General features: G+C 34.3%; 1 protein-coding gene across 3 annotated transcripts in view; it reads right to left on the minus strand.

Moving 5' to 3' along the window:
• SCN1A (sodium voltage-gated channel alpha subunit 1) overlaps positions 1–13,105 on the minus strand; it is a 125,483-nt gene that overhangs the window by 30,612 nt on the left and 81,766 nt on the right. For all 3 annotated transcript variants that reach the window (XM_032286609.1, XM_032286611.1, XM_032286610.1), the window contains exons 15-17: positions 12,005–12,178; positions 10,289–10,645; positions 8,610–9,092 (exon numbers count right to left, since the gene is read on the minus strand). In XM_032286609.1, the coding sequence (XP_032142500.1) occupies positions 8,610–9,092; positions 10,289–10,645; positions 12,005–12,178 (1,014 nt within the window). The remainder of the gene's footprint in view (positions 1–8,609; positions 9,093–10,288; positions 10,646–12,004; positions 12,179–13,105) is intronic.

Genomic DNA, 13,105 nt, shown 5'->3' on the forward strand with positions numbered 1-13,105 from the left:
AATTTTCTGACAGTAAATGATTAAATGCTTTTTTTCTTGTTCTCTGAATTGATGATCCTACAACGTTTATGTTTTTATTTTTAGACTTGATTTGTTATAGGGAGCATATTTATAGAGCTTAGTAGGAGTTCAATTTATAGTAAGTAATATAAATAAATAAATCTGGAATTTAAGGGTCAAAAGCATACTTAATATGTGGTCATGTGATGTATATATATTTGTATATCTATATATGTGTGTATATACACATACACATTTTTTTAAATGTAACCAATGAAAAATATTACCTAAAGTACTTATTTTAAAAGCTGGACTGGTACTGTTTTAATGCTGGGTATTTTACAATTATGACATATATATCTCCTAAGTCATGCTTAAATGAGGTGCTCTATAACCTCAGAAATATTAGTATTAATATTTCATTGTGTACAATGTGCACTAGTAAATATTTCTATTCTACAGTATGCATATTAAAAAGTTAAAATGATCCCTATTAAAGACTGTCAACAAAGGAACAATGTAATATCAATGGAAAAGATACTGTAGTGAAACCCAACATTTCCACAGGGCAGCTAGTAAACTCAAATATTCACTCAATAATTCCCACATTATTCCCAGTTGATTTTTTCATCAAGCTGTATGTTGAAAGGACAATCTTCAGTGCATTATTCATATTTACAAAATTTTAATTGTTTCTATTCATTAGTCAAACACTTGCTCCGTATAAAAGTGAAGGCAGAGGAATATGGCTTTAATATGCTACTCTGAATTTTGGTTTTGATATGTCAAACATAAACTTTTGTATCAATGATTAGATAAAAAGGAGCAAAAGAAATGTATTCCAGTAATATTGAGCCAATAGAAAATCGTGGTAATGGTAAAAAAGTTGGAAAGAAAACAAAAAAAATTCTGAAAAATTACATTTATAATCTCCAAGCTTGAAACCAAAATGCAAATCATGTGAGTAATTTTCAAATACAGCACAGTTTCTATAATGTTATTTTGACATTGATTTTTAACGTTAAATCACAACATAATAAGTGTCTACTTTGCAAATAAACTATATATCTATATAATGAAAAGGTTAAAAGTACTACTGTTCTGAGGATCAGAGAAACTTGAGTTTGAATCACAATCACTGGTTTTATGGACTTTAGCCAATTATCTCAACCTCCTTAGGCTTTAAGTTTCTAATTTGTAAAATGATTCTTACTTGACATCCTTGTTATAAGGACTGAACAAAGTAACACTTGAAAAATGTTTGGCATGTGCTTACTTGATAAATGGTAACAATTTTCATCACAGCATTGTATTGTTTGTAATAGGTGTAATTACTGATATTTGACCTTTTTGACTACCAAAAATGTGCCAGGCATCAAAACTAGGACTTAAAAAATAAAATAGACTCAGTACCTGCCCTCATCTGTTCACAGATGGAAGATACAGAGAGCAACTGCCACACACTATGAAGGAGTAGTTATAGGGTATATTAAGAGCACCACCTAGCTCAGTCTAGGAAGGGCAGGGTATAACAAAGTGACATTTGGGGCACGAAGGATGTGGTAGGTGGAGATGAGTCAGGTGAAACAGGATGGAATAATAGTATTCCTGGGAGAGAGAAGAGGTATAAAGGTGAGAACTGATAAAGCGTAGGGAATTCCATTGAATGAAAGATTAGTATAGCTGGCTGGGGAAGGGTGAGGTATACTATTCCACAAGACTAAAGGGGTCAGTGACGGTAGGTTTTGCAGGTACTTGTAGCCATGTTAAGTAGTATAGACTCCGTACTTTGAGCCACGGGCAACTCCTGGAAGGTTAGAGAGGAGAGAACTTACCGGATTTGCATTTTAGAACGACCATCTATTGCTTTGTCAAGACTACACTGTGAGTGGAGACCCATTTGGAGGCTGCAGCAGTAAAACTGAAAGGTGATAGAGGTCTGATACTGGGTAAAGGTCATGGGAATGCAGAGAGGTGGACAAAGATAGGTAGCCTTGGCAGTCCCTGGTAATCAATTAGAAGTAAGGGAGAAGGTGCTTGGGTTCCATGGATAGTGCTGTTCATGGAGAGTAGCTGCCATCTCTTAGAGACTGTATGCTTAGGTTGGAGATTATCATATGTTCCTTAACCCATATAAGGTAGGGATAAAAGTATTAAGTGGAAAAATATTAGCAAAGCAGCAAGTAAATTTAAAATATATATGTATGTAGGTGATACAATTGAGAGAAAAAATGGAAATCTGGAAGTAACTGCCCATTACCTATTTATTCATTCATTTAATAAATATGTTTTATGTGCTATGGACTTAAGGAAGACAGGGTTAGTGTTTTTCCTGTTCTTAAAGACCTTATAAACTAATGATGCATCATGGAAGTTCTTCCTAATGATGTGAAAGACTCTTCTAGCAGCTTTAAACTCAGACGGGGATGCTCCTTAAGCACAACTACCACACTCTGGGAGACTAAGTGCTCTGTAAGTAGAATTAGACAGCCACAGGTCAGTGTGGGATGCAGAAGATCAGCCTAAAGTACAGGTGAGTACTGGAGGAGCGGGACCTTTCAAGACTAAGCAGGGGGACTCTGAGTCACTCCCGGCTATGCTGTTAACCTGTGCCCAGTGTACAATGATTGGAAGTTAACATCAAATCTATAGTTGACACCTGCACCTAGTTCTTCAACAAATAGTATTAATTATTTTAGAACTATGCAACAGAAAGTACACTTTCAAACACTATTAAGAAGGTTTAGCGTCGTGGTTAACAGCACAACTATGCAGCAGACTGCCTAGATTCTAGTCCAGGACCAACCACTTGCTATTTGTGTAACTTTGGCAAGTTTTGCTTTGTTCAAAATATGTTTATTTTTCTCATCTGAAAGGCTGAAATCACAGTGTGTCTTAGAGCATAAAGACTGAATGAGACAATACATGTCCTGCAATAGTACTTTGTACATGGTGAACGTTTAAACAATAACTGTTATTAACATAACTTGAATTACAAGGACCTGACATTTTTACTCATTATTCTAGAGCTCATTCATCACAAACAAGTGTATTTCTTTTATAATTACTTTAGTAATGTGCCATTTTTACTCCCAAAGGTATAACTTTAATAACTTTAATAACAATGCATTTAAAATTTTTTATTTAAATGGAATTACAGCAGTAATTTTCTTAACATCACCTTACATTTTTGAACACTTTTAACTTCCAGACAGCTTTTACATCTTCCTAACATTTCTATAAGCACCACAGGACAGATACCTCATTTAATAAATCAGGAAACTGGGTAATATAGATTTAGCGATTTGCTCATAGTCGAGTTAAGGCTTATAGGCTCTTAATCTAATCTCCACATAAATCAACCAAAACTCAAAAAATTGTTGGGCAACTGCTATCTACCCAGCATTGTGGTAGGTGTTTCAGAGGATAAAAGTGTTATAAAACTGCTATCCATAACCAAAATAAATTTACTTTCTCTTTGGGGAGATAAGACTTTGTACTGTCTTTTGCATAGTCTTGGCAGTTTTGCCCAGCCCTCAAAGCTCTTCCAGCTCTGTCTAAGTCACCATTTTTATTATTAATGTTCAATAGAAATCCATATTTCTAGCTTATCATTATTCCTACTATTGCATGAGTCAAGAAATTTTCTGAGGTTTTAAAAAACAATTCCTCAAATTACTTGAATATACTTTTGAAGGTTGAAATCTCTTAAGACTTAAAGAGATGATGAAATGTGACTCATGCTATTCCCTTTTTTTTTTCTTTTGGAGACATAGGAGGAAGGTGCAGAAAAAACAGCCTTAATTTTGTTCTGGAATGGAGGACAGTTACATGTGAGTAAAACACAGTTGTCAGAGGCAAAATAAATATGAGCTTCCAGCTCACCACATCTCTTCATGCCAGTCTATTCTTGCTTCCTGGAAACCGAGACTCTTTACCTACACCGCATCCTCAGCTCCTGTGATTGTACACCCCAGGAATTCCAAACTACTAATTGACTCCAAATACACTCTCTGGCTTCTTGTATTTAGGTTTCTGCATGTTTGTATTTCCTGATTGAAATACCCTTTAGAAAAATACTTTTCTTAAATATTTTAAGGAGTTACCGTATCAAGAATGCAATCAAAACAATTTAAAAATAAGCAGAAAATGTAAAATGTATTACCATCCCCAGGTAAACCTATAAAACAATTTATTACAGAGGGAAAAAGGCAAACAAAAAAAAGACAAATAGTGGAAAATGTTACTAGTAGTAATTCTTGTAAGAAAACTTGCTGGAACAGTGTGGAATGTAACTGGTAATAATAATAATGATTATTTATCAAAAGCTCTATATTAGGCACTGTCATTTATTATCTCATTTAATGCTCTGCCTCAAAAATGCAGTCAGTAACATTATGCACATTTTTGAGATGAGGAAACTGATGATTAGATAGGTAAAGTCACACAGTAAGTGGCTAAAGTGAAATTATATAACCCAGTAGTATCTGGCTCCAGAGTATAATCATTTACCAACAACATTGTAACTGTGGCCTCACAGGTCTAAAAACCAATGTTCAATAACATGTTCAAATGAAACTAGTCTAATAGAGGCCATGAAATGTAACATTTCTGCATCAGTAACATATGTGCCAATATGCAAGTTCATACTTACAGGTTGAAAGTCACACACACACACACACACACACCACACACACACACACAGAATCATGTCTTATAGCTTATTAGTATACTCCATTATCTAGTCTTCCTGGCATATGATAGCTGCTAAATAAATGAAAATAGGCAAAAAGAATAAAGGCTAAAACAAAAATAACCAAAATCATGAGATAACTTGAATATACTACAGGCGGCATTCCTAATGTAGAACAAAGGCTCTTCATCTATTGAGGCATCTGCTGTCAGCTTAATTCCTCTAAAAGCAGAGTATCTCATAATTTGTGCCTTACTTTGATGAACACAATATAGTATGAGACTGATGAAGCAATGAAGGGAAACAATATTGAATGGGTTTATTTCTGACAAAGAAGGAAGAAATTGTGAAGTAAAAGTGCCAGGAAATTTGATACAATATGGTAATCTATAAAAGAATGTAAAAAGAAAGCCAAATTCAAAAATGAATAAAATAAATTGAGATGTATTATTAGGGGATGAATAGAAGTTTCAATATTTAATTTAAAAATTTCATCTGGATGAGATATAACAGCATTTCAGCAGCAATTCATGTGGGAAAGATGAGACATTATTCCTTTCTTAGAAGTCTAGTGTAAAGTGACAAGGTAACATGGCTAACAAAAACAAAAACAATAAACTCTAACTCAAGTGAATCTTGAATCTAGAGAAAAATTTAGTTCAAAATAATTAGAATTAAAATGATAATCTCAAGTATGCTCAATTCTGAGAGCCCTTCAAAATGGTTTTATTAAGAAGATTTGAATGAGCTGGAAAAGTTTGATCTGAGTGTCTACTTTGTACCAAACATATTTAAGTAGGTCACCACATAAAAGGAGAGACATGAATGCATATAAGTAGCTATCCTAAAATATGGTAGTACTTTGTAAGATGCATGAGCCAAGAAGATACATTATTTATTACTATGCTCTATGCCTTAGATCTTTGGGAACCAAAAAAGAAAGCAATCTGTTCTGTCTAGGGTTGGGAAGTCTTCATTATCACTACCTTCAAAAAGCTGAAACAGTGTTTCTGAAGCTTGAGAACTTCTGAACTTCAGACACTATGCCCATGAACCAAGTGAGTGCATTCTAATTAGACAAGCAACACATTAAAGTTCAGCACAGGCAGCAAAACCTTTATTTACCAGGACTTCTCCCTATGACATGAAATGTGCTCTAACATTATTCTATTCTATCTCATTGGCCAAGTGCAGTGGCTCACCTCTGTAATCTCAATATTTTGGGAGGCCGAGGTGGGCAGATCGCTATTTCATTAAAATAATAATAATAAAAAAACACTGGCCTATTAAACGGGTTTCTCAAGTCCAACTAAGCCATGACTCACAATTTGAGAAACACTGCATAAAATTATCTCTAAATTTTCTATTACCCTAACATTTAAAATTTCAATTAATGCAATGTTCCAAGATATAAAATGTCACAGAGTATATAGAAACAAAACTGCCTCTAGCGCTTCAGTAGTCACTTTATAAAAAGGTTAGTGTTTCTTTTAGCCCTGATTAATATGCAAAAACAGTAAGAGTATGAATCATGTCAAATTTTTACAGAAAATGTGTTTGTTATGGATGGTCTTTGTAATACAATAGTCTTTTACCTTTTTAATATAACAGATAGCATATAGGATCCGTCAGTCTTCATCAAATGCTAAGCATAGGTCTAAAGATTCAAGACAAAGGAAACCAGACTGGAATATTACTAAATTTATTTTAACAGAAGTTCAGAATCAATTTTATAAATATAAAGACAACAGTTTTTCAAAAAACTGGCCTCCTCCTGATTCCTTAGGAAAACCCAGATAAAGTTTGAACTGAAATAATATCCAAATTTAAAATTCTGTAAAATAGTCCACAATATTTTATAAAAACAACCTATTATTTGTTTTGTTCTTAATCCACTTCCACAGACATGGAAATGTGACAGAATCTATCTATGATTATATCTCTGCACTGTATTTATTTCTCTTCTCTCATTACACAGATCTGAACTAGCTAAGCAGCTCTCGTGATAGGATCAAGGCAGCTGTTTCCAGCTCCAATATTAGCCCCCTACTCCTAATGGGGGAGGATGACCTAGATTATTCAGAGACTCATTATAAATACTTGAAGCTTCTTTTAGGGGACATATTCAATATATCAAAAGTATGTCACATACCTGTGGTATCTTCCATAGAAAACTATCAAAATACAATGGACATCGTGATATCTAACAGAATTCTATCTCTAATAAAATGACTTTGATGTATTCAATCCTTTAAAATACTTAGAAGATGCAGCCTAAAAGGTGGACACCCGGCTGTTTTTGAGATTTCCAAACACTAAATGGGAAGTAAGGGTGCTTTGTCCTAAACTTCTTTTTTTTTTTTTTTTTAAAAACGGGGTTTCACCATGTTGGTCAGGCTGGTCTTGAACTCCCGACCTCAGGTGATCCACCCGCCTTGGCCTCCCATGTGCTTGGATTACAGGCGTGAGCCACCACATCCGGCCTGTCCTAAACTTCTTTTTAATTATCTGACATATCCATTAGACATTTAACTTAATATTTTAAAGTAGGCTGCTGTCAATTAAATTTTGTTCCCACAAAATTCATATGTTGAAGCTCCACCCCTCAATATGACTGTATTTGGAGATAGGGTCTGTGAGGTGATGATAAAGGTTAAATGAGGCCATAAGGGTTGGTTTTCATTCTGATATGGTTGATGCACTGATAAGAAGAAGAATAGACATCAGAGTTCTCTCTCTCTCCATGTACATGCATTGAGGACAGGCCATGTGAGGATGTAGCAAGAAGGTGGCCAACTGCAACTCAAGGAGTAAACCCTCACTAGACATTGACTCTGCTGGTATCTTCATTGTGGACTTACCAGTATCTAGGCTGTGAGAAAATAAATTTTGGTTATTTAAGCCATCCAGTTATGGTATCGTGTTATGGCAGCCCAAGCAGACTAAAGTATAGGGCAATGTAATTTTAGTTGGAGGAGCTATAAAAATATTTCTTGTTGTTAAGTTCTCTTCAATGTACATGAGCCAATGTGATGCAACAAACAATAAACAGAACTTGTGAACAAGGGCTCTAAGTTCAAATCTCGGCACTCCCCTCACTAGTTATGTGACCTGATGCTCCCTAAGCTAATTTTCTTATCTGAAAAGTTAGCATAATAACTCATTTCTTTTCAGGTTGTCATAAGGATTAAATCTGATTATGTTTATCCATTTGTTGGATCATTTATTCATTCTAGCAAATATCCATTACTAAGGGTGAGAAAACTCATACATATACTATACTACCCTTTAATATATCAGTCATTTTCTTGAGTTAAATCTTTTGTTCCTCAGTGAAACAAAATTTTACATGATGTCAAAAATACCTATATGGAAAATATATAATAATAAATACAGGCAATATAAAAAATGTATTGTAAATGTTCCTCAATTTACAATGAGATTATCTCCTGATAAACTCATTGTAAGTTGAAAATATTATACATCAAAACAAATTTAATACATCTAATTACAAAACATTATAGCTTACCTTCGTGTGCCATAAACAGGCGCAGAATACTTATATCAGCCTACAATTGGGCAAAATCATCTAAAGCAAACAATTTATAATAAACTGTTGGATACCTTATGTAATTTACTGTATACAGTAAATATTGGTTGTTTACCCTTGTGATCACATGGTTGACTGGGAACTGCAGCTTGCCCAGCATAACCAGAGTATATTGTACCACAAATTGCTAGTCTGGGAAAAGATCAAAATTCAAAATTTGAAGCATGGTTTTTACTGAATGGGTATTGCTTTTGCATTATCTTAATGTAAAAAAAAACATAAATAAAACCATCATTAAGTTGAAGATCATCTGTATGTGTGTATATGTATACGTATTCATACCTTCCCACACCTATAGAATCTTACCTCTTTGCTTTCTTCCAGATCCGATTCACTACTAAAGTCTTCCGTGTTTAAATTTTCAAAGTCAGACTCTCCTACAGCAATTGGTACCGTCACAGTAAGACTGGGATTGTTTATGAATGACATGTAATCACTTTCATCAATAATGTACTTTTCAACACTGCTGCCAGTTCCTATACCACTTGTGGTTCCATTTACATCTTTAAGATAGTCAAGATCTTTCCCAATTTCTGTTGTATGATTGGACATACAACTGTCTTTCTTGTTATTTAGATCATCGAGTGGTTTAATTTCGTCTAAAATCTTTTGCTTTCTAATGAAGGCCTGTTGAATAAATTCATATATTTTTCTTTTCACATAAGCTACTCCTTTCTGCATCCTATCCACAGCAATTTGGAGATTGTTCATTTCATTATCATCATCAGTGGCTGCAAGGTTGTCTGCACTAAACGAGCTCAGAAGCAAGGCCAGGAAGAGATTCAGGACCTTAAAAACAACAAAAACATGATTAGAATTTTATGCCAATGTAAAGACGAGCAGATTACAATAATAAGCAGATTATTTTTTTTAAGTGTGGAAGAAACTCTAAGTTCTAAAACTTGATGAGAAGGAAACACCACAGCATAGTGATTAGAAATTGGGTGACCTGAATTTGTGACTGGCTCAATAGCACATCCTTGGACAAAGACATAATTTCTATTGCTCTCAACTTCTCCCATTTGTTAAGTGAAATTGAATGAGCTAATCTAAGGTTTTCCTAAATCTAAAATTGTATGAGTAAAAGAAAACAGATTTTTATATGTACTATACAAGAATTCTTAAAAATCACTAATGTTTCCAATTATGAATTAAAATGCTTTATATAATTTTTTGATAAACAAAAATATTAAATTGGATGCTAATTGAAAAATAACCATTATGACCCAAAATGAAGATTAGGAGCTTAACATAGGCATTGACACTTGTTTTCTTAACCTATTATATTTTTCATACTACATTGTTGACTAAGTAGAGCGGTTTATGAATAATCTCTCATATTTCTGTAAGACTGGCACAGGAATGTACATACCTTTGGAATATTTTATCTGTTTCTATACTATAAACAGTAACACCCCAAATTTAAGAGGGACAAAGACTGATCAGTTACTCCATTAGGATAATCTCAGGCATCATTAGCCATTCAAGAACTGACGAACTCAGGTTGACTAGTGCATCTGCCATAGTCCATCTGATTGACAGCTAGGCCCTCAGTCACATAGGTGATTGAGTATTATATGCTACAATGGGAGAAAGAAATGCCACAATCATTACGAACACTTAACTTCACCATTTTTTAGTCCTGGTCTGGATGGTAATGTTGCACTTTCTGTACCCTTTTTAGACTTCAATCTTCCTTGGCTCTGAATTTATAAAATGGTCCCAGCACATCCTTTTAGGCTTGTCTTCTATATGATATTCTATTGTAATTCACATTAAAAATGTAATGAAGTGACTGACACAATGGAATTTGGTATGAAAAAAAGTAGGGCCACTGCTATATTGCTGTGTTGTTAAAGTGATAATATATCCAAGGTAAGAGACTTTTAAGCTAATAATCATAGTTTTTCTTTTTGACAGAATGGTCACCATTCCGTTATACTCTTAATGTATTTCTGAAATGCATATCTTAAGTGGGTACATACCACTAGGTTTCCAATCACCATGACCATCATGAAGACAGTAAGGCACATGGCTTGGCCAGCAACCTCCATACAATCCCACATGGTCTCTATCCACTCCCCACACAGCACACGGAACACAATCAGGAAGGAATGGAAGAAGTCATTCATGTGCCAGCGTGGGAGCTGACAATCACTGGCGATCTTGCAGACACAATCTTTGTAGCTTTTGCCAAAGAGCTGCATGCCGACCACAGCAAAAATGAAGACAATGATGGCCAACACAAGGGTTAAATTTCCCAGAGCTCCCACAGAATTGCCGATGATCTTTATTAGCATATTTAATGTTGGCCAAGATTTTGCCAACTTGAAAACTCGCAGCTGGAAAATAAAAAAAATATATATATTTTTTCATGATCCTTAAAAGTATTATATGTATTGAGCTTTACCTAGAAAAGGTAGTTAGAATTCAGTATCTTACAACATCTGATCTGCCCTAACCCTCTCAGGCTTACGGCTAATTTTTGGACTCCATAGGAAAAGCTATTTTTTTCCATATTTTAACCATGTAGTTAATTTTCTCTGACAGTGAATTTTTTTTTTCTTTCCTTTCCTTTTTTTTTTTCTTTTGTCACTGCAACCTCTGCCTCCCAGGTTCAAGTGATCCTCCTGCCTCAGCCTCCCAAGTAGTTGGGACTACAGGCACGTGCCACCACACTTCGTTAATTATATATATTACACATACACACACACACACCCCACCCCCCCACACACACATATTGTATATGTGTGTGTGTATATATATATATAGTGTGTGTGTGTGTGTGTGTGTGTGTGTATTTTAGTAGAGACAGTTTCACCATGTTTGCCAGGCTGCTCTTGAACTCCTGTCCTCAAGTGAGCCACCTGCCTCAGCCTCCCAAAGTGCTAGGATTATAGGCATGAGCCACCAAGGCCTTTGATAGTGAATTTTTAGTGAGTACTTAGAGTCCAACTGTTCTTAATTTGTTTTACAAAGGTGGTTCTAAGGCCAGGCATTATAATACTAACATCTGAACCTGAAAGACCTCTGCTGAAAGTTATTCATTTGCCAATAGTGTGCAAAGTAACATCATACTGAGCCCTATATAAGTGGAGAAAAATGTTCATTATTCATTAATGCTCCTTAGGAGTATTGATGTAGCTACATGCATCTGCACTGAAAAATTGGAATAGTTCCCATGATTCTGTGAATATTTTCCTGACCTGTAAACATATATGTGTGAATTAACGGGCATGTTTAGTAATCCTACAGACTTTCTCTCCTTTGATTTTTGCAAGGTGCATATTTTCCAGAGACAGACTTAGAAAAAGTTTCTATATGCACATTTTACATCTGATTTTCATCTACTGCTACAAAGGGCTGTATATATTTTCAAGTTACTATTAAAAGGTTATACATTTTCATTAAAAATATTTTCTTAGGTCTAGAAATATTAACTGCAGTAGGTGCTAGAAGCAAAACTTAGTGAAAATAGCAACTGAGTAATACATTAATCTTTATGTAATTATGTTCTTTAAAATAAAGGTTTTTGTAAATAATTGAGAATTTTTTTTCCATGTAGTAACAGTTTTGACAATGCAAATGTTCCACAAAAACTTACAATGCTAACGGTTGTGTGGTAAAAACCTGACATTGCTATGCAAGAACCCTGACTGTTAGAAAGGTTTTTGCATTTTTTTTTTTTTTTTTTTTTTTACCAATCGAAATGAACGGAGAACAGATAATCCTTCCACATTGGCGAGTCCAAGTTCTACGAGGCTAAGCGTCACAATAAAACCATCAAAGATATTCCAGCCTTCTTGGAAATAATAGTAAGGGTCCATGGCAATAATTTTCAGAAACATTTCTGCTGTAAAGATCCCAGTGAAAACCTAAGATCAAAACAAAATTACTCTAATCCCACCAGATAATGATAACATACATGACATGAGTTTTACTCTTAGAATATAATGCTTACACTGTTTTCCCATAATGATTTTATTACTAATTTAAATTTGTATGGCAATTTATAGTTGACGAAAGACTCTCATCTACATTATTTAATTGTATCCTTATGGAAACACAAAGGATATAATTCAGATACAATTATTACTTTACACATAAGGAAACTAAGGGCTTCAGATGGGTGAAATGACTTGCTTGATAGATAGCAGACAACAAGCAAATGGCAAAACTAGGATTTGAGTACATGTCATCTATTCTTAACAGTGCTCTTTCCATTATACCAAACTGCCTTTTCTCCAGACTTTATATAACACAAGTACTGACAGCATTTTGCCCATGAGCAGTTTTATTTGTCTATAAGCTTACTCCTATTTCCCTCAAATCAGAGTTATACATTTTTATCTACTATTATACTAGGTGCATTACTATTATCATTCTTTGTTATGCACATGAAAAAATAAATTTACTTCTGTAGTATAAATAGTAGAGTTTCAAGGGTATACTAATAAAATGCAGGTTGTTATGCATAATGTTTCTGCTTTCCACCACCAGAAATCCTAAACTTCAAATCAAATATTATAGAAAATGCATACATTACTTTAGATAGCTATTTCTTTCAGCAAATCAAAGTTAATACTCCTAAGTTGAGTTGACTGGCAAACATTTTAATAATTTTTTTTTGAAGCACAAAAAGGAAAAATCAAGTGGAAAACTTTACCAAAAATGATCTTTGTAATCATATAATACACAAAATGTACTGGAGGTTTTTAATAGTTCATGTTTTGGTATAGAATAGATGGATAAAACAATATATGTACTACCTAGATCCTGGAAGAAGAAAATCTGGAGGCATT

This window comes from Sapajus apella, unplaced genomic scaffold, assembly GCF_009761245.1.
Source record: "Sapajus apella isolate SASKATOON/1434 unplaced genomic scaffold, GSC_monkey_1.0 scaffold18, whole genome shotgun sequence".
NCBI lineage: Eukaryota > Metazoa > Chordata > Mammalia > Primates > Cebidae > Sapajus > Sapajus apella.